General features: G+C 41.1%; 1 protein-coding gene across 1 annotated transcript in view; it reads right to left on the bottom strand.

The window, feature by feature from the left end:
• The window catches only part of Asah1 (N-acylsphingosine amidohydrolase 1), a 32,690-nt gene that overhangs the window by 7,871 nt on the left and 4,044 nt on the right, over nt 1-20,775 (bottom strand). Inside the window, exons 2-5 of the mRNA XM_048441685.3 lie at nt 8,126-8,172; nt 3,823-3,913; nt 2,828-2,914; nt 2,029-2,107 (exon numbers count right to left, since the gene is read on the bottom strand). Of these exons, the coding sequence (XP_048297642.2) occupies nt 2,029-2,107; nt 2,828-2,914; nt 3,823-3,913; nt 8,126-8,172 (304 nt within the window). The remainder of the gene's footprint in view (nt 1-2,028; nt 2,108-2,827; nt 2,915-3,822; nt 3,914-8,125; nt 8,173-20,775) is intronic.

Genomic DNA, 20,775 nt, shown 5'->3' with positions numbered 1-20,775 from the left:
CAGCCTGGTCTACAGAGCAAGTTCCAGGACAGCCAGGGCTGTGACACAGAGACACCCTGTCTCAAACAACAACAACAACAACAACAACAACAACAACAAGACTTTTCTTCTCATGCAAATTACAAATACCTATTTCCAGTATGTCATCTTTTTAAATTTTTTTTCAGTTAGAATTTTTTTTTTTGAGACAGTTTCACTGTATAGCCCTAGCTGTCCTAAAACTCACTCTGTAGACCAGGCTGGCTTTGAACTCAGCAACCCACCTGCCTCTGCCTCCTGAGTGTTGGAATTAAAAGTGTGTGCCATCACTGTCTGATGGAGTATTTTTACATTTATCCATATGTGCATCTATCTTTGCACATATAAGATGCGTGTATCGGTTTGCCATTGTGTGTGTAAGTTTGCCAAGGTGCACGTGTGGTGATGAGAAAAAAATGTGGAAGTTGGTTCTTTCCTTCCACCACGTGGATCTCAGGATAGAACTCAGGTTGTCTGGCTTAGCCACAAGTCCCTTTATTTGCTGATCCATACTACCAGTCCTTAAAAGAAATCATTTAGGGAAGCAAAAGAACACAAAAGCACTAGCCAACTTTGTTGAGAAACAAGAGAAATTTTCAATCAATTCTCTTGTGAAAGATTCACTGGTTACATAAAATGGTGACTCTTTTGCTTTTAGGTTAATGAGAAAAACCTTCTACAGTAAATGATATAAACTGAAAAATGAAACTAAAAACCTTCCAGAGCTGGGCAAGGCTGCACATGCCCAGAATCCCATCACCCCTTAGAGGGGATTAGGAGGACCCTGAAACTGAGGCCAACATGGCTACAAATAGCAGTGAATATTGGTCTTAAAATAGAAAAAACAAAAGCAAGAAGACAGAAATTAATTGCCCAAAATGCCACTACCTAAGAATAATTTAATGAGTAATATATAAAACCTTTTCTCCCCAAATTAAAAAAATACCTTTGAGAAAACAATACTCAAACAAAAGCTGATGTTAAACTATATTCAAGGATATATGAATTTCATTCCAAACATCAACAGGCTGTCACGGTGGCAGGCTGGTTACAAAGCATAGGAAAATGCAGAACAACAGAGAAGGGGTGCAGAAGGGAGGCATAGGTGAAGCATCACACGGCTAGAATGGACCGACTGTAAAGCTTTAGTAACCGAGACAGCCTGTGACTGACACAAGACAAAGATAATGAAACGGAAGAAAGTTCACACACAGAGCCAGACACAGAGAGTCGTCTGACTTACATCAAAGATGCTGCTATGATGTGTGGAAACAAAGATAATCAATTTTAGTAAACGGTGCTTCATCTATCAGAAATATATGAAGAGACCTTGACTAGCGTTTTGCCCTTCCCCAAAATGGAGGAATAAGGAAAAGTCAAACTGAGAGGAAGTCAGTAACTTGCCATGGAAATGCAGTGTTAATGAGAGGAAATCAAATTTCTCATGCTGCCCTCGTCAATGTCTGCTCATTTTAGGAACTCTTGCAGAATTTACAAGGCTCCAAGTACGTTTCTCTTGAACTGAACTTTGGAGTCACGGGGTAGCTAGCTATGTACTTAGTCTTGTAAATTCTGCAAGACAATTCCTAAAATGAATAGACTTATTGACGAGGGCAGCATGAGAAATTTGTGTAAATATCTATCCATTAAAAACATATGCAAGAATGCGTGCACACATACAATAATAGCCCATTGTTGATATGCAGAGTCTGAAAACAACAACCGGCATCGATGGGCTTAAGAAAGAACAGTAATTCAAATGTTCAGCCTTATTTTTAACAAGGTGAAGGCGGAGCAGGGTTATTGTCTGTGACGGGGCAGATGACACATTTTGACAGGCTGGAGTTCCTTCACCTTTTATGAGTGAGACGTGCAGGCGTGGATGCAAATGTAAACCTTCAACGAGTCGTTTAAACCCCAGACTTGTGTGGTTCATTGCCATAGTACATCAGACTTCAAATATGTCTCAGTGTTGTATCAAATGTTTCAAACATTGCAAGGGGAATTTACCTAAAGGAATTCCAGTAACATCTGCAATTCCCTTCATTTCATCTTCAAAAGGGCCAGGAATCTTGCCAAGTAGGCCAGGCTGAAAAGAAAGAAATTAATGACTACTGAACTTAAACCCAGGCTTTGTGATCTGGCTCTCTACCTACAACTCCTGCATTCTGTTACTGCAATAGGTGGTATGTTATTTTTAAAACATTCTACATCATGTATTCTAAAAGATTACATCTCATGCTCGGTGTTGGACTCCTATGGAAACCTGTGATTCTGTTTTCCTATTGATCTTTGGGCCAGTTCCCAGAGAGAAGGGAACTGGAATCATTTTACCTGCGTGACTTAAAGTGACCCACTACCCAGACCAACATAATCAGCAAAGTTCCGTTCATGCACTCTTAGGTGACAGAGGTGACAGGCAATACACAGCAACAAGCACAGTGTTCTACAACTTCACAAAATTGTTTGTCAGGGTTAGTGGCTGCTCCTGGCCTAAGGGGCATCAGTTGCATTTAATTAGCAAACAACAGATAAACAATCAATGATGGACATTATATCTTATTCTCAACCTCAGCTAAGAACAAATACAGAGAGCACAATTACTTCTTCCAGCAAAGACAGTGTGTTTAAAGTTCACAAGTCCTGTATTTACCTTTTCTTTTTACATTTGCTTATTTATTTTGTGTACAGGGTATGTGTACACACATGCTACTTCAATCTCCTTGCACCCAAGCACAACTTTTTTAAATCTCTATGTATGTGTGTTCATATGTGTATCCTAAACTTAACTGCAGGAAATATTTCTTACCAACTTTTGGTCCACCATCTGCATGATTTTTCCACTTGGCACAAATGCGTTTACTAAATTCTTGATGGAATTCACTATAGTCCTCACCTGAAAAAATAAATAAAACACTAAAAACCCAAAGAAGAAATAAGATTAAAATGAACATTGGTGTCATGAAAACAAATGTAGACCTTCTGACTTATTCAATACAGATAACAAGCCGGGCAGTGGGGGCGCACTCCTTCATCCCCAGCACTTGAGAGGCAGAGGCAGATGGATTTCTCTGAGTTCCAGGCCAGCCTGGTCTATAAGTTTTTGGACAACCAGAACACAGAGAAACCTCGTCATCAAAAACAAAAAAAAATAAAGATAGAAAAACAGTTCAATTTGAAAGCATTTTCAATGAATACATATAAACAGTTTTCTCTTTAAAGCAGCACTGCTTCTTAACCATTTAGGTGGAGGGAGACAGTGCTAAGGGCAGGAGAAACAAATTCTGTGCCCCAAAAGCACAAAAATCTACAGGAAAATGATGCATTTTTCTCTATCAATTACTGTACATGGTAGAAGAATATCAAAAATATACCTTTAAACTTACTTATTTTTATTCACGTGTATGAATATTAGCCTTTATGTACATGTACCACATGAGTGCCTGGTACCCAGCATGGCCAAGAGAGCATCAAAGGCCCTTGAACTTGAGTTACAGGTGATTGTGAACCATGCTATGATGCTGTGAACTGATCCCTGGCACCCTTAAGTGCTCTTAATTGATCAGCCATATTTCTAGCCCCTTTGCAGTATTTTTGAGACAGGGTCTCACTATAGTCAAGACTGCCTTGGGACTTATTATGTGGACCAGGCTGACCTCTATACTCCTAACACCTGTCCTGCCACATTCCCCAACTGCTTGATTATGGGTGTGGGCTTCCAAAACCAACTTATAAAGTACTTCTTAGAAAGCAGAACTATAGCCTATGAAGTCAGAACAAGAAGAGTTAAAACTTATAACATACCATTGGTGCTTTTTGAGTCACTAATTCATGCCATCTTTTGTAGGGCGGTAAATCAAGATTTATGGTGTACCATGGAACTGGTCCTCTATAGCTGCAATGAGAGGGCACCATCTTGAAACGCGGGAACTGACTTTCAGGAGGAGGGTTACAGAGCTGAAAGGATGAACTAGACACGTATCCATAGCAACAGTATAGAAGTTGGTTACTCAAGCAAGGTCTGTAAAGGAAAGTTCAGTTTGCACCCAATGCCTCAGCCCTCTTTTGCACATACAATCTGAAGTAGACTCAGAAATCATAGAATAGAATTACACATTATGAGCCAGTCATAGTAATCCCAGTACTCAGGATGCTACATTGTGAGTCGTGGCTCAACGAATAAATCATACAAATAAACAATTATACCTGCTAGGTGGAAGGTTAATATGACTTGGCAATACGTGAATCAATTGTGGCTCAAGAGCTACAACTTAAACTACTGCTGACAGAAAATACCTACTTTTGTTTTTTTCCCTAAAGAGTCATAACAATTTAGTCTAGTCCTGGGCCACTAGACCCTTCTAGACACTAGGATCCTTCACCACTTGGTTTTCCAGTCTGGAATCCTTTGTCAGTCAGTCTAACACTATTGCCAAATCTTTGTCTCTCGTGACGGCTTCAGTGAGGCCACCTTGTAAGCCCACAGTGGCTTCGTGCTTTCACGACTGACTCTTTGATTCTCTGTATGCTGTGGACCCTCTTATCTGCCTGCAGCAAGTCCAAGCCCACGCACTATTCTGCCACATACATTCTCAGTTTTCTACTCTTACACACCACAAGCTCTGCCATGAGGATATAGTGAGGCACACCCCCTTATTAATGGAGCTGGGCCATGTTTCTGGTGGACAAACTCTACAATTACTTCCACTGCTACAGCAACTTCATTTTCTTGCCCCCTTGGGGAGCAGGGATTGAGACAAGGTCTCCTGTAGCCCAGGCTGGCCTTCATCTTGCTAAGTAGTTAAGGTTGACCTTGAATTCAGGAACCCAATCTTTCTGGCTCCACCCACCAAGGGTTGGGATCAAAGCATGTGCCACCACACTTGCTCTTCTCCAGTAATTTTAAACAAATTGAAATAGCTTTCAAGGGTGTAGCATTCAATGATTTATCAGATTAAAACTAAACCTAAAAACATCCAGAGCCTGAGCCACACATTACTTTAAGAAAAGGGTAGGGTACATAGTGATGTGTGTTGCAATGCTACCAGGCTCTTAACAGATCATATAACCTTATATTTATAGACAAACATAGTTTATTTCCTGAAAGTCATTTACTGGGCCCCTGTGTTTACTTGACTACCATGAATATTTATCTGGTCCTCTAAATGATGTTGCTGAGCTTGGGACCCAGGTATAAGTGTAAGCTTTTATGAAACTGTTAGCCAGTACCCATTCATGCTGTGATACAGATCTGGAGAGAAGTGTCCTCAATTTTGGTATATTGTAATGAGTTAATTGTAGTTTTGTTTAAATGTGTATTTATTGTATGTATATTTATCACATGTATATAAAATACATAATTAGTTTGTTGTTCTTTTCAAGTTCCTTGGTTCCTTAGAAACTGAACCTACATCAATACTGTAGACATCTATCTTTGGGGGAAAACCCTTTCATTAGAACAATTCTAATTCTCCTCCTCCTCTTTTAACTACCATGCTACATTGTGTCCCATGGTTTAGTAATCTGTTAGCCCATTTGTGGGCTAATGGAACTAAACCTTTCCTTCCTCCAAGCTGGGCATCTGGATTTCCATGTCTAGATGCGATAACTATGTGTTGCGCTCCCAGAGCTATGCACGTTGGTGACGGGGTTCTACCTGTGAATGTCAACCAGCTCCTCCCTTCTCAGCAGGCCCCAGAGCCAGCATATCCCTAGTATCTTCCATAACCGCCCGAGTCATCTACAGATGAGTATCGGATGGACCCAAGCGCTTGACAGAGGAAATGGAGAGGAAAGCTCACTGTCAGAGAGGATGAGTATTTTGTGGGAAGTGAGAGACCTGGGAAACCCGATAATAAAACCTCCACTAGTCAGAGTTCTTAGAGAACTGGTTAAGATGATTAAGAAAATTGTTTTCACAGTTAAAGCTTAATTTAATCTTGTATTTTATCTTACATTAAACATCTCTCTAAGGTATTCTTGTATTTAACAACTGCACGTCATCTCTTATAGACACAAGAAGTGCCTATCTTAGGAGGATAATGACGATTACTTGAAAGACGCACAGAGCACTTAGCGTTAGTGATCAACAGCTGCTCCGCAGTATGTTTCGCTGCTCTGCCATAAACAGTGTCAAAAGCATGTCATTTTGTGAGACTCAGCATTTGCTATGCCCAGTCATTGTACTATCAATCAAAATAATATCCGAACCCACCTGCCTTCCCAGGTGGCTTGCAAATTAGTCCGAGTGACACAATGCATACATATACAAATAAGAGCAGGTGCGAAGCAGCCAATGAGCAGCAGAAAAGCAATGCTTAATGGGATTCCAATGGATGTAGGGTGATGTGGCTGTCAGTCCCTCTGTATCTGCACTGATGGGACTGGTCAGGCCAGACAAACAGGTGTCCCTTTCCTCCCTCACAGTCAGTTGCCTCTTCCCTCCCTCACATCTGCGGATGTATCCCATCAAAACTCATGCACTTGACTGAAAACGATGACCTCACAGGGCTATGAAGACACTCGTCAATTAAAGGTGCACGAATGTCACCCTTACCTCCCAGATGCCGAGAGCTACTGCTGCACAGTTCAGAAAGGAAAGGTTAAGGATAGGACAGAGGATTTCAGTGTTGAAGAATGGGATGGTGAGACTGGAAGACACACAGCAGAAAAGCAAGCAAGGAGAGAGATCACACACAACATAGAGATATGGAGATACATACATACATACACATATAATAAGTTGTGTTATGTCTAATCACGAAAGGTTTACAGTTGGTAAAGAAATACATTCCCAGTTACATGTAAGGTACATTTAAAAGACAGTAGATTTTTTTTAAAAAAAAAAGGCCTTTAATAGAGAAATTTCTCACTCCCCGTTCAGTGAATTAGACAGTAAGACCAGCCAGAGACACAACCAGGAAGGCAGTGGAGGCCAGGACGGCAGCAGAGTGGTAGAGTGATGTAAAAGGAGACCTTCACTGGGCTGACCTGGAGAATCACACTGAAGCTGGTTACTCTGGAATCTTCCCATAGAGGTGGGTGAATCAGGCAAGTTGGGTTATCCCTGTTCCCCTCTACCAACAGTAACTGATGCTCTATCGGTGGTAACTACCGTCGTGTATTTTCTGCTTGACGACAAACCGTATGCTTTCATCCTTGGAAACCTGGCATTCCCTATGCCCAGATTATTCCATAATCATACTGCCTGAGCCCACATGGCTCACAAGTGGTATGCAATCTAATCCAAAGGACAGAACACACAAGGACAAACAACACAACAGATACTAAGGACTTCATGAGTCACAGAAATGCTAAAAAAGGGTGGACACGAGGTGACACTCCAGAGTATTGGGACAGAGGTTACTTAGAATACATATACTAGGGAAACGGCTGGTTAGACCTCGTAATGTTACGAAAACCGGAAGTCTCAATTGTACTCTGCTTCCTCCCGCCCCAGCAGGCTACTTGCATCAGGAGAGGACAAGGGACAAGGACGACCATTCCCTATACCTTTCCCTCACATTGCATTTTGCTCCCTGTGTCCCTCAGCTACACTTACGTGTTTCTATGTCATCACTAAGATTTACCAAGACAAAAATATGAACTAAAAAAATGTTAAGACTAAAACAAAACATGACTTCAGTCCTGTCTTGTGGTTTGGTCTTGTTTTGCCTGAAAGTTTTATAAAGTCAGGGCTTATTTCTTGGCTCTTCCATACATAGATTCCTTATCCGCTCCAATACAGTCTGAGGGCTTACACACAGGCACCATGGAGTACCACAGCCCGGGGGTTCCCATGCCTCCATTTGTTATAGAACAGAAAAGTGATCGCTAGGAGACAGAGTAGTGTGGTGATGGGCAGGAATCCTTTGCTTTCCTATTAGTTTCATGAGCAGGAAATGAACATTTTAATCAATATCGTTTAATTCATTTAATTTAATCATTTAATTCGTATGTGTCTGAGCATACACATAAGGAAGCCAAACCAGGTGTCTCCAGGTGAAAAACATGGCTTAAGTTTTGTTTACTACTGTTATTTTTAGAAGATCATTACGGAGAAGGGTCTGTGCACAGGACAATGGTCTCATCATCTGAGGTCACTCACGTTGGTCCAGAGGGAGGATAAGTTGATTTTCTGCAGTCTTCTGTCCACTAAAAAACAAAGAAAAATGAACATTTTAGAAAATTACAAATGCTTGCCAAATGAAGCAACCTTTGAAAAGTATTATTTATTAAGACAAAAGCATCATTTTAGATCACTTCACTATCTTTGTTCAAGATAGGGCCTTCCCATGTCATTCAGGCTGGCTTCAAATTTACTATTATGTAGCTCATCCATGTGTAATACCTCAAACTCATAATCCTCCTGCCTGAGCTGCCCGACCACTGAGACTACAGGTATGTGCCACAACAACTGCAATTCAATACCTTTTAAAAAAGATTTAAATATTTTTATTTTATATCTAAGCATTTTGCCTGCATGCATGTATGTGTACAACGTACATGCCTGGTACCTGAGGAGACCAGAAGAAGGTGTTGGAATGCCCTGGAACTGGAGCTACAGATGGTTGTGGGCCACCATATGGTGGTGGGAACTGAACCAGATCCTCTGTGAGAGCAGTTTGCATGTTTAACTTCTGTGCTACCTTCCAGTACCAGCACTCAATAGCTCTAAATGTAAAGTCTTGCCTCTCAAATCCCCAAACTATTAATGTTTCAATTCAGTTTACACAAAGGTTAGGTATTATAACTTGGCTTTTTAAAATGATTATCCTGAGTAAAGAGATGTAGAAAAGGAGATGGAAAAATACTTCTGTATGATGGGATAGCATGTCAATGGCTTAATAGGATGTAGCTTTACCTCAATTTTTGAGGCAACTCTTTTACATCCTGACCTGGGATTTGCATCTCAAACCAGATTTGCAGGAGACAATGCATAAGGTATTTAATAATCTGGCCATAGCCTACCATCCCAGTCTGTTCCAGACACACCTCCTCATAGCATGACAACAAGGCAACACTTCCTGAACCTCCCACACTTTCATCTGTACGTGTGCTGTGTCCTCTGCCTAGATGCCCACTCTCTGACCTGGAGAATTTCTAGGTCTAACTTCTAAAATCCAATCCAGACACTTACTTCTCACCCCGCACCACCAGCACCTCTCTCTGTGAGGTCTCACCTACCTCCTATAAACAGTTATCTCCTCCTATATATTTCCATATTTGTACACATCTCCATCATCCATTACAATACCAGCTGTACTATAATTGTCTGGGTCCTCTCAATGGCACACCGTGTTCCCTGAGAGGAGGGCAGTCCCAGTGCTGAGGTCACTGCTGGAGGCAATGAATGAACGAGACTGCATCAGGGACAACTGTTCACATTTAGTGGCAAAACTGAATTTTCTCCTAACACAAAATCCGACAAAAGAAATTCATATAGATTTATGACTCTTGTTACTTCTTCCAGGTAGCAAGTGTGTTTATCTCCTCGCCTCTAGTGACCTAATACCGTGAAAGCAAAAGAAAAGGTACAAATCTGCAACAAGAGGAGGTAGAGTAGGGAGGAAACTACTGAAATTATAGGTAGAGCGCAGACTATCTGCTCAACTCTTGTGCAGGAAAGGAAATCTCAAAATTATCTTTTGATAGCATGGCGAGTATTTAAAGCCATTTCACTCTTGTCAAAATGGCCATACCATTATAAGTATGGTATACCTTACCATACTTAAACAAGGATGGGTCTCCTGTTGAAGTATGTGTCAAGTTTTATAAATTTTCCTAAATAAGCTTTATGGCTCATATTTTTAAGATTGATATTTACATTTACTTATTAGTCATGTGTATGTTAGGGACACATAAAATGACATTGAGAGATAAATAGTGCAAATATTAACATGGTGATAATTATAACAGGAATTCAGTTGAAGAAAGAATAGATAATAATATATTGTTAAGAAAATAAACCAGGGACTGAAAAACATAGAGGAAACAGGGATGACATTAGCTTGGATTCTTCCAGCAGAAGAAAAAGGAAGAAAGCAATTATAAACTCCAGGGGACAAGTCTACAAAGGTAAGGCATAAAATAAATGTTGGAAGAAAGCCGCTTGTTCATCCCGGATGCCCAGAACCAAAATAATCACACAGAAGCTGTATTAATTAAATCACTGCTTGGTCCATTAGTTTTAGCTTCTTATTGGCTAACTCTTATATTAATTTAACCCATTTCTATTAATCTGTATATCGCCACGTGGCTGTGGCTTACCAGGCAAAGTTCCCAGTGTCTGTCTCCAGTGGGCTACATGGCTTCTCTCTGACTCTGCCCTTCTTTCTCTCAGCATTCAGTCCAGGCCTCCCCACCTAGATCTGCTCTGTCCCACCCTGCTAGGCTTTAGGCTCAAAACAATTCTTTATTCATTAACGGTAGTCACAGCATACAGAGGGAAATCCTACATCAAATAAACACGAATAAAACTCAAGTGCTGCTGGGGACATAGAGCAGTGACAATAACACGCATGTTCAATACCAATAATGCCACAGACAAACAAAGTTGTATGATGTCGGACAATTGGTAGAGGACTTCAGAACTATAGTTAAATAAATAAAATCAAAGCATATTGGACAATGACCAATATTGACAAGCAAAACACTGCTTATCATTTCCATTTTCACTGTTCTAAAGCGAAACATGTAACAAAGTTTGGAAGGGGGTATTATAATTGCAATTATTCTATCAAAATGTACTAAGCAAGAGTGAAAAAAAAACAAAAAATAGAACTGAAAAAGGAATGAGAAGAACACAGCGGAGACAATGATGTCTGTGCTGCTAGCCAAGGCAATAAGGCAAGAAAGTGAAACAGATAACATCTGAAATGGAAAGGGGGCAGTGTTTAATCTTGGATTCAAAACTCCAAAGGAATCTATTAAAAACTAGCTAGAAATATTAAGTGTAAGTCTGCAATCCTACCAAATTAAAAATCATAAAATGAAAAGCTAAAATAAAGAAAAACAATCCCATTTACAAAGCATCCAAGGACCTATGGACAAAGTACACATGTACATTCACATTTCATTACTCCACAGTCTGAGGCAGGAGGATCATAAACTCAATCCAGTCTGAGCTATAAGGGAGACTGTCTCAAACATAAAAATAAAACAAAAGTATTTAGAAATACACTTCGCCAAGGAAATTCAAAACTTGTACAACCAAAACTACAGAACACTGCCCAACAAAATTAAAGATAATATAGGTATATAAAAGCTGTCATGTTCATGGGGTGGAAGATTTAATTCTGTTAACATGGCCAGGTTCCTAAAATTAATCCACAGGCTTCAGCATTAAGAATGGCTAAAATAATCTTGGAAAATGCTGAACGAAGTTGGAGGACTCAGTTTTAAAACTTCCTATAAGAAATGGGACTATGTGGGAAAGGACGGCGTCTGCAGGGAGAGGGAACAAGACAGGAGATAAAAGAGAAATGAGAACGGTAGACAGCATGTGTTCTCAATGGCCCTCACTCTTCATACACACACACACACACACACACACACACACACACACACCATGAAAGCAGAAGGAGACCCTTTGGGGGTAACAAAGGGACCAGTCAGGAGGGAGAAGGGGAAACAAGGGAAGGTACTGGGAGAAAAGAACACTGCTACACAGGTATTAAAGTATCATAAAGAAACCTATTACTGTGTGTGGTTGCTAAAATATTAATTAAAATGAAGTTAAAAATGTAATACAGTAGTTAGTGTGGTAAGATACTATATGATGATCCGATACTTAAATGAGAAAGTGGAAATCTTACAGCAATCATAATAACAATAGGTCTTGAACACATTGGCAGACAGTGGGTGCTGTCATGGATATAAATACATAAAACAATGGAATAGAACCAAGAATTCAGAAATAAGTCCACATTTACAACATTGCACATTGTGTATCTGACAATACACATCTATAACATATTAAAGCATCTTACCACTCAGTAATAAAAAGGCAACTTAATTTTTAAAATGGACAAAGGATCCGAATAGACATTTTTCCTGGAGCTATGCAAATGGGCCAGAAGCACAGAGGAGCCGCCCAGCATTGCCGCCTACCGTGATGAGACACAGCAACAGCAAAGGTTGCTAAGGGCATGAAAAAACTGGGATCATGCTGAGCACAAGATACAAACAGCAGCTGCTTTACAAAACCATCTGGCAGCTCCTCACAGGTAAACAGTGACATAAACCCAGCAATCCTGATCCTACGTACAGCCCAATAGACAGGAGAGAGGAACTCCCACAAAGACATGTTTTCCATATTACAGGAGTGTTGTTCATACTGACCAAAAGTGGGAGAGCCCAAATGCCCACCAACTGCAGGATGGATAAACAAAACAAGGTATGTCTTAGGATGGAGTATTATTTGGCAAGAAGAAATAAAGAACTAATATATGAGCCATAAAACTAATATACTATGTAGAAGATGCCAGTCACAAAGGACCATACATTGGATAGTCCGCTCTGGAATACACAGAATGGGCATATATAGATAGAGAGATTCAATTATTGCTTGTTTAGGGCCGGGAGTTAGAAACTAATAGGAGTAAATGAGAAGGGTTTCCTGTACCCCAATCTAGACAGCAGTGATGACTGCACAATTCTGTGACCATGCTGAAACTATTTCAGTGTGTATGTGTGTATATACATGCACATGTGTAGACACATGCGCACGTGCGCACAGACACACACTCATCCAGAGAAGGATACTATGTGTCCTGCTCTATCACCTTCTGCCTTATTCTTTTGAGAAAAGATTTTTTAATGAACCTGAAAAGCTGTGTGTTGGCTGGGCTGCCTTGGCTAGCCAACCCCAACAATCCTCCTGTCTCCACCCTGGGGGGATGGTGGGTGCACACGGTCATACCTGGCTTTTTACATGGGTGCTGGGATCTGAGTTCTAGTCTCCTTGTTTTTACAGTGAGTTTTCTTATCCACAGAGCCATTTCCCCAGCCCTCTAAATGTATATTTTTATTGTTTTTAGAAATATTTTATTCTTTTCCCACTTTTCATGTGTGTGGTGTGTGTATGCATGTGAGGGTGGCACATGCGGAAGCCTGAGGCAGATGTCCGGAATCACACTCACTGCTCTTCCACCTACTGACTGAGGGGGCAGGGCTGTCACACTCAGGGCTCACAAATACAGCTAATCTTGGTCAGCTTGCTCTGGGGAATCCCTTGTCTCCACCTTCTGAGCCTGAGAACTACAGGCTGGTTATCTCAGCCAGTTGGGGTTTACCTGGGTTTCCGGAGTCCTGAACTGGTCCTTGTAGCAGGCTTTCTTTGGACCACCAACCAGCTCCCAAATCACAACACAGAGTCTTATTAATTATGAATTCTCAGCCATAGCTTAGGCTCGTTCTTGCTAGATCATAATTTAACCTGTTTCTCTTCATCTATGTTTTGCCTTGGGGACTTTTCCTTTCTTTCATTCTATATGTCCTACGCCATGTCTCCTGCTTGGTGGCTGCCTGGTTGGCTGGCCCTGCGTATCTCCCTCTCTTTCTCCCTTGCTCTTTCTCTGTTCTCCTTAAGCCTAAATTCCTCCTACTACTTATTCTCTCTGTCTGCCAACCCCGCTTATCCCTCGACTGCCTAGCTTTTGGCTGTTCAGCTTTTTATTAGACCAATCAGGTGCCTTAGGCAGACAACATAAAACAGCAACACATCCTTACATAATAAATGTAACACATCTTTGCCTAGCTAAAAGCAGCAGAAAGAAATGTAACACACCGTTACATAACTAAAGTAATATTCCACAGCATAAACAAATGTAACACATCTTTACATAGTTAAAGCAATGCCCCACAACAGGTCCTTACAGCTGCGTGGCAAGAGTTTAACCACTAAGCCATTGCCTCAGTACTCCTAATTGTATATTTTTAGTGATGAACTGCACTTCGTGAGGGTTATCTCCACAAAGTAATTAGAAAAGCAACGGCAGTGGGAAGGGTGTTTCAGATAAGCTCTTTATCCATCACTGCGCACGAGATAGACAACACCTGAACCTAATTAAGTCTGACAAATATAGCATCGCTACATCATCAATATGAATATGTCTAAAGATAACTTACTAATGTTTAGCGCCCCATGCACCATGGCTGTGAGCACTCAAAGCAGCTCAGCTGTAAACAACTAGCATGCCAGGAGACACGGGCTCTGGAGGAGCTGATCCTTGAGCAGGTAATTATGTAGTCAGCTAAGAACAGAAACAACTGAAGGTGGCCGTCTTGGGTGTGGACTAGAGGGGAAAGAATGGATTAGAGACTAACACTTCATAAGCCTGTCCTTGCTATCCCATTTTCTTTACCCAGGTACACCTGATATGCATTTACAGATAGTCTTTGACTTGTACGAGTTTATTTTACATTGTTTGGGAGATTTTCAGAAACTTATTCTCTGGCCTTTTTAAACGTTTGAAACTATCATTATCTGAAGTTATTTTAAAGCAATAAAAACTCTTACAAGCATGGCGAGATAGTGCACTCTGTACTCCCCCCGTTTGGGAGGCGTAGGCAGGAAGATCTGGAGTTCAAGGTCATCTCCATACTAAGTTCAAAGTCAGCTGGCTACTTGAGTCCCGTTTCAAATAACAGAAAGAAGGAAGGGGAGTCCGGGAGATATCTCGGGAAGGAGAAGCCCCAGCTTGGGACACAACTGAGAACTCTCTAAGAGTAAGAATTCCGAGCCCTCCGGGAGCACAGCACGCAGCACAAGAGGCTGCACCCCAGCACTCCCAGAAGCCGGAGAGCCGCCAGCAAGGCCTATGCAGTGCAAAGATAACAGAATGGCCCTGTCTCAAACAAGGTGTATGGAGAGGGCCAAGGCCGTCCTCTGACCTCCACATGAGTGGTGGCCTGCATGTGCCTACATTTAAACACACAAATGCACACACACACACACACACACACACACACAGAGAGGGGGGGGTGTCCTCGTTTAATAAATCTGAGGATGGCCACCATAAAAGTAGTACTATGTTCAAGAAAGTCTTCAGCTACAAATACGAATTTTCAGAACATCACTTAGTGGGGGCTGGAGGGATGGCTCAGGGATGAAGAACACTGGCTGTTTTTCTAGAGGATCCAACTTCCTAGCACCCAAGCGGCACCTCACAACTATCCGTAATTCCAGTCCAGGAGATCTGACACCCTCGTCTGGCTTCTGTGGACACTGCACACATGTGGTACACAGACATACATGCAGACAACCCAGCCATACACATAAAATAATCAAAATAAAAGTAATTCTTTTAGTAATGTGAATAATTACTAACTTTATAAATGCAATTCTGATTTATATTAACACAAGCAACATAAAGTTCTTCTAAATATCCAGACTTTTGGTTAGGTTTTTATTGAACCTGAGAGCTGGATGGGTCAGGAGTTAAGCACGTACAACACTCTTGTAAAAGACCCAAGTTTCGTTCCCAGAACCCATGTTAGCTGGCTCACAACCATCTGTAGCTGGACCCGGGCATCTAAGGCCCTCTTCTGGCTGGCTAGGGCATCCTCACTTATATGGCATACACTCATAGACACACGCATAAATAAAAATAAGTATTAAAAAAATCTGGCTCAATTTACAAACATCCCATTTCTGTCTGGGGATCGTACAGTCACATTCAGAACTCTGGGCTCAGCTCCATTAGTGATGATACAGCTGGTGAAAGACTCAGGGCCCAGGCCTTCGCTGGCTCTCTCCCAGCTCCCTACAGCATAACAATAACAATCAATGCTTCTGTGCTTGGGGAGATGCTCAGAGAATAAAGCTCTCAAGCATGAGAGCTGGGTTTGAATCTCCAGCTCACACAGATGCCACGGGCACAGTGGCACACATCTGTAACCCAGGAGCCCAGGGAAATAGAGACCCGAGGGATTATTGGCCAGACAACACAGCTAAAATGGTTCTGGGAAAGAACCTGTCTCAAATAAGGTGGAGAATAAGATGACGTACAATGTTAACCTTTGGACTCCATGTGTGCACACAGAAGTGTGCAACACACACACACACACACGGCTTCAGTTTGATTCCTAACAGAGAATAAACTGCATGTAGTTCAGATCTTTCCATGATAACCAGACTCAATTAAGCAAATGAATAATAAAAGATAATAAGTACTATCCCTTCCTCGTTATGTTTGCATGTCACCGAATTCACAACTAATATAAAAATCAAATTACAGCTACGTCTCTTATTGGACACCAGTGAGGGAACTGAAAGTGGTCAGTCGGGTTTTCGAAATTAAGCTGACCTGTCCAAGTAGTAAGAACTGAAAAACAGCCGGGCGGTGGTAGTGCACTCCTTTAATCTCAGCACTGGGAGGCACAGGCAGGTGCAGTTCAAGGCCAACCCGGTCTACAGAATGAGTTCCAGGACAGCCAGGGCTACACAGAGAAACCCTGCCTCTAAAAACCAACCAAACAAACAAACAAAACCAAAAAAACCAAAGAAACAAAACACACACAGCAACAACAAAAAATGTTGAACAAGAGACTAGCTATGTAGTCCAGACTGGCCCTGAATCCACATTCTCCATGCCTTAGCCTCCCGGGTACTGGGATTATGGTCATGCATCACCACATCCACTAAGAAATGGCTTTTCAAGATTTTCTACTTATTTTTGATAGTAACTTAAATCTATTCAAAATGAATCAGCATTTATGTCCTCCATACTAAGTAGGAAAAGTATATTTCAGAGCCACTTAATAAACCATACATATAAAAATAACATCGTTGGAGAGATGGCTCTGTGGTTATAAGACCATACTGTGCTTGCAGAAGACCTGAGTTTGACTCCCAGCACCCACGTCGGGCAGTTCACAGCTGCCTGTAAGTCCAGTTCTAGGTGACCTGATACACCTCTGACCTACTACTACTACTACTACTACTACTACTACTACTACACACACACACACACACACACACACACACACCCTAAAATTTAAAAATGGTTTTAAAAAATAAAAGTAACATATCCAATGAAAATTATTTCATTAAAGAATCAATGAACTTTCCACATCTTTAAACAATGGTAAACCCTGTCCTTTAATATTTGAATCCTACAAGATTAGTGAGAATCTCAATGAAATATATGAGTCTAACAATCCAGACAAAATTTTACATCAGGTGTGGTAGTGTGTGCCTACCATCAGGCCTAGCGTCAGGCCTAGCACCAGGAAGAAGGATCTCACGCTGGAGGACAGGGAGGAGTCCATGACGGAAATTTACTGAATAAAAGGGCATGTTTCTCACAAACAGTTCAGATGGAGCGAAACACGGTTGCTGTCATGTCTCCTGGCCTTTAACTGGATGAACTCCAGTAAGCTACTGATATTTAAATAAGCATTAGGTGAGTCAGTCACTTACAGGCCAGTAGTTTACCCCGTTGGCTGACTCAGTGCCAGGGTCTGGGAAGGACTCTGATGCAGCGCTATGAGAACAAATTACACCAGTGTGCTCTTTCCTTTGTTGTACAGTAACATGGACAAACCATTTAGGGCTTAGGAGATTAATAAGAGCTTTGGGATCACCACTGCTAATGCCCACAGTTTCGCCACACACATGTGATGCTGACATATAATTTTAGGAAGTCATTGCTCAATCACATGCTCCCTGTCACACATCTTCTGATCTGCCCAGAATTACCACTGAGAACAGGCATCTCTCTCACTCCAGTTCCTTTCCTTCTAATCACTCCTCATCTCGCTGCCGTTTACGTTCTGTCCCTACACAATGCAGAAGACAACAATAACCTCTAGTCTCCAAGCAGAATGGACATTTCATTCTCAATAGGATTGAAAAGAAGTAACTGCTCTCCTCCCCTCCTTTCCTCCTCGCCTGTCCCATCATTCTAGACTCTCCCGCTTGTGCTGCTGTGTTAACTCTGCTGGGTTCTTCTTTACTTGATACATACATGAGAAACTCACTATTTTTTTGCCACTTCTCATCTTCTCATTTATACTCTTTGTAGAAGAGTTCGTCTGCTCCAATGGCTTCAGATACTCTCATTACTCCTAGACTCTCAACATCCTGGCTCATCTTCTAGACTTCTGTCTAGCTATTTTCATCAGACCACACACATATATATGACTATATGTGTGTGTGTGTGTGTGTGTGTATGTATGTATGTATTGATATTGTTTTTTGTCTGATTTTTTCTTTTGAGAGAAGGTTTCTCTGTATTGCCCTGGCTGGCCTGCAACTCGCTCTGTAGACCAGGCTGGCCTCAAACTCACAGAGATCCACCTGCCTCTGTCTCCTGAGCGCTGGATTGAAGACGTAGACCACCACTGCCCAGCTCATCACACCATATCTTACTGGAATCTTCATAGATAAAATAGTGAAGAATAACTTAAGATGACTTTCAGTTACTTAGACTGAAAAAGCCTCAAACACAAAACTTCTTAAAAGCCCAGCTGATGTTTCAAACTAAATAACCCATTTTCTTTTAAAAATGGGCTCTCATCCATATTTATATATTTTGAAATATATTTGATCATCATTGAACCTCTCTTGGTAATATTTAAATATATTTGGTAACCACCCAAAATATATTTGGCTACTTTACATACAGTTTATCATTCATATAATGATTTAAAATAATAATAAAAAAAGAGAAAACACAAAAAACAGTTGCCTTGCATTCTGTCAGAGGAAAAAGTCGCTAGTCTTCCAGACAGCTCTGAAGGCCTTTCAACTAGGCCACAGTATCTTCAAGATCAGTGAAATTTTTAACAGTGCCTCAGCACAAAAAGGGTCCCAGCATTTATTCTGTAAGCGAAGATTTTAAAACAAAATAAAATCCCCTCCACATAACACCTGTCTTTGTCATTATTTTAATGAGAGAACAGTTTGATGACAGTGAAATGACCATAAAACCAGTATAAAAGGAAAATTACTTATTTTTGTGTTACCCCTATTTTTTCTCATTCATTGATGACCCATGAAAACACTTTCCCAATCAGATCCCAGTACACTGACAAGGTTTTCATAGTCATTGTCCTGTGTTGTCAGATATTTGTGCACCGTGTGAAGGTGTATTGATGCAACTGGTACAATAAAAAGATCAATGGCCAATAACTAGGCAGAAGGTATGGGTGGGATTTCCAGGGGGAAGAGAAAGGCAGAGGAGGAGGACTCTAGGAGGGTGGAGTCGCCCGTCAGAGAGGAAACAGGAGGAGCAAGATGAAAGAGAGGTATCACCATGTGACATAACGTAGATTAATATATACAGGTTAAGTTATAAGAGATAGTTGAGACAAACCTGAGCTAAAGCCCAAGCTTTCATAATTAATAAGAAGTCTCCATGTGGTTATTTGTGAGCGAGCAGACAAAGGAAAAATCCACCTACATTTGGCACCCAAAGTGGGACACGCATATCCACATAGGACCTGAGAAAGCTGGGAGTTAAAAGATCCTAGCAGAATCGGGGCTTGCAGCACACACAGGCACAGCTCCTTTAAGAGGTCCGCTATGGAGCACTTGAATGGGGTTTACGAGCACCAGGCAGCACAGTACCCGGTGGCAGAAGACTAGGCAGAAATGCTTACTGCAGCATGGAACCAGAAACTCCCCAGAGCTGGGGCAGATAGACCAGCTCCAGGCTGAGGTCCACAAGCATAGGGCTCCACTCTCACCAGGCTGAAGTGGGCAGAGCCAGCCACCAGGCAATGTGCAAATGAGAGCCACACAGCAGAGGGCCTAACAACTGCTTAGCAGTTGGCTCACATGGCCAGAGAACACTGTAAACCCATAGAAAATCAGGTCTAGACCAATAAAACTTCTGAACAGATATAGTATGTTAATAATGTGCTTAGATGCTAAAGCAAGAAAAGAAAATGGGTATAGACAGTCATTAAAAGATAAATAGTTTAAAAACAAGAAAGTCTTTAAAGAGAGAGTAAAGTAATATAAAAGGAAAAGGCCATGTAAAAACGGAAAATACACAGGGTATCTGGATCCTGAATGGTGCTTTGTCAACATTGAATTACTTAAATGTCAACGGACAAAAACAGCAGTGGCTGAGAGACATTGGATTATGGAAACTCCTAAATTAAACCAACTATATATTTTCAGAATGGAAGTCAGAAAATGCATGGGACAGAGTTATGCCTTTGTTTCCACAGGAAACCAAAAGTTATGGTTCTCTTCAAAATTAATGAAGAGCAGATTTGATTGGAGGAGACCTCCTATAAATTTTGTCTACATATATAAAAAAAGAAACCAAGAAAGACTACAAGACAGGTGTCGTATATGCTGATCCCTCTACCATGGGAGCAGCTCTGAGACTGGATGAGACATGATAAATCTTGTTGGCTACAGAGGCCTCGTGACTTATTATCACATGCCATCCTTTCATATGGCGTAGATAGAGGTTTGGTTATATAGTCCAAAAGGATTTATAAAGTTTATAGGTGCCTCTTACCTGCTCAAACATAAGACAAAACAAAAAAATCTTTAGCTGACTTGTTCACACCACACATTCCATACTTGTGTTAATACCGATATATATGTTACCTTTAAAATATATGTGTTTTCAGAAAAAGGACTAAACATCAATAAAGATCAGTAGTCCAGATAAATGCCTTCAGTTTCCCTAAAGTTCTGCAACTAAAACTACTCCAAAGCTGCTAGCTGAGATAATCCAGCCTCACAGACCACTCCAGCCAGAACTTCAGGTAAGTCCTGCACATTCTCAT

This window comes from Myodes glareolus, chromosome 23 (genome assembly GCF_982192425.1).
Source record: "Myodes glareolus chromosome 23, mMyoGla1.1, whole genome shotgun sequence".
In the NCBI taxonomy this organism is placed as follows: domain Eukaryota; kingdom Metazoa; phylum Chordata; class Mammalia; order Rodentia; family Cricetidae; genus Myodes; species Myodes glareolus.
Note: the sequence above shows the minus strand (reverse complement) of the source record. Positions and strands in the feature narration are given on the sequence as shown.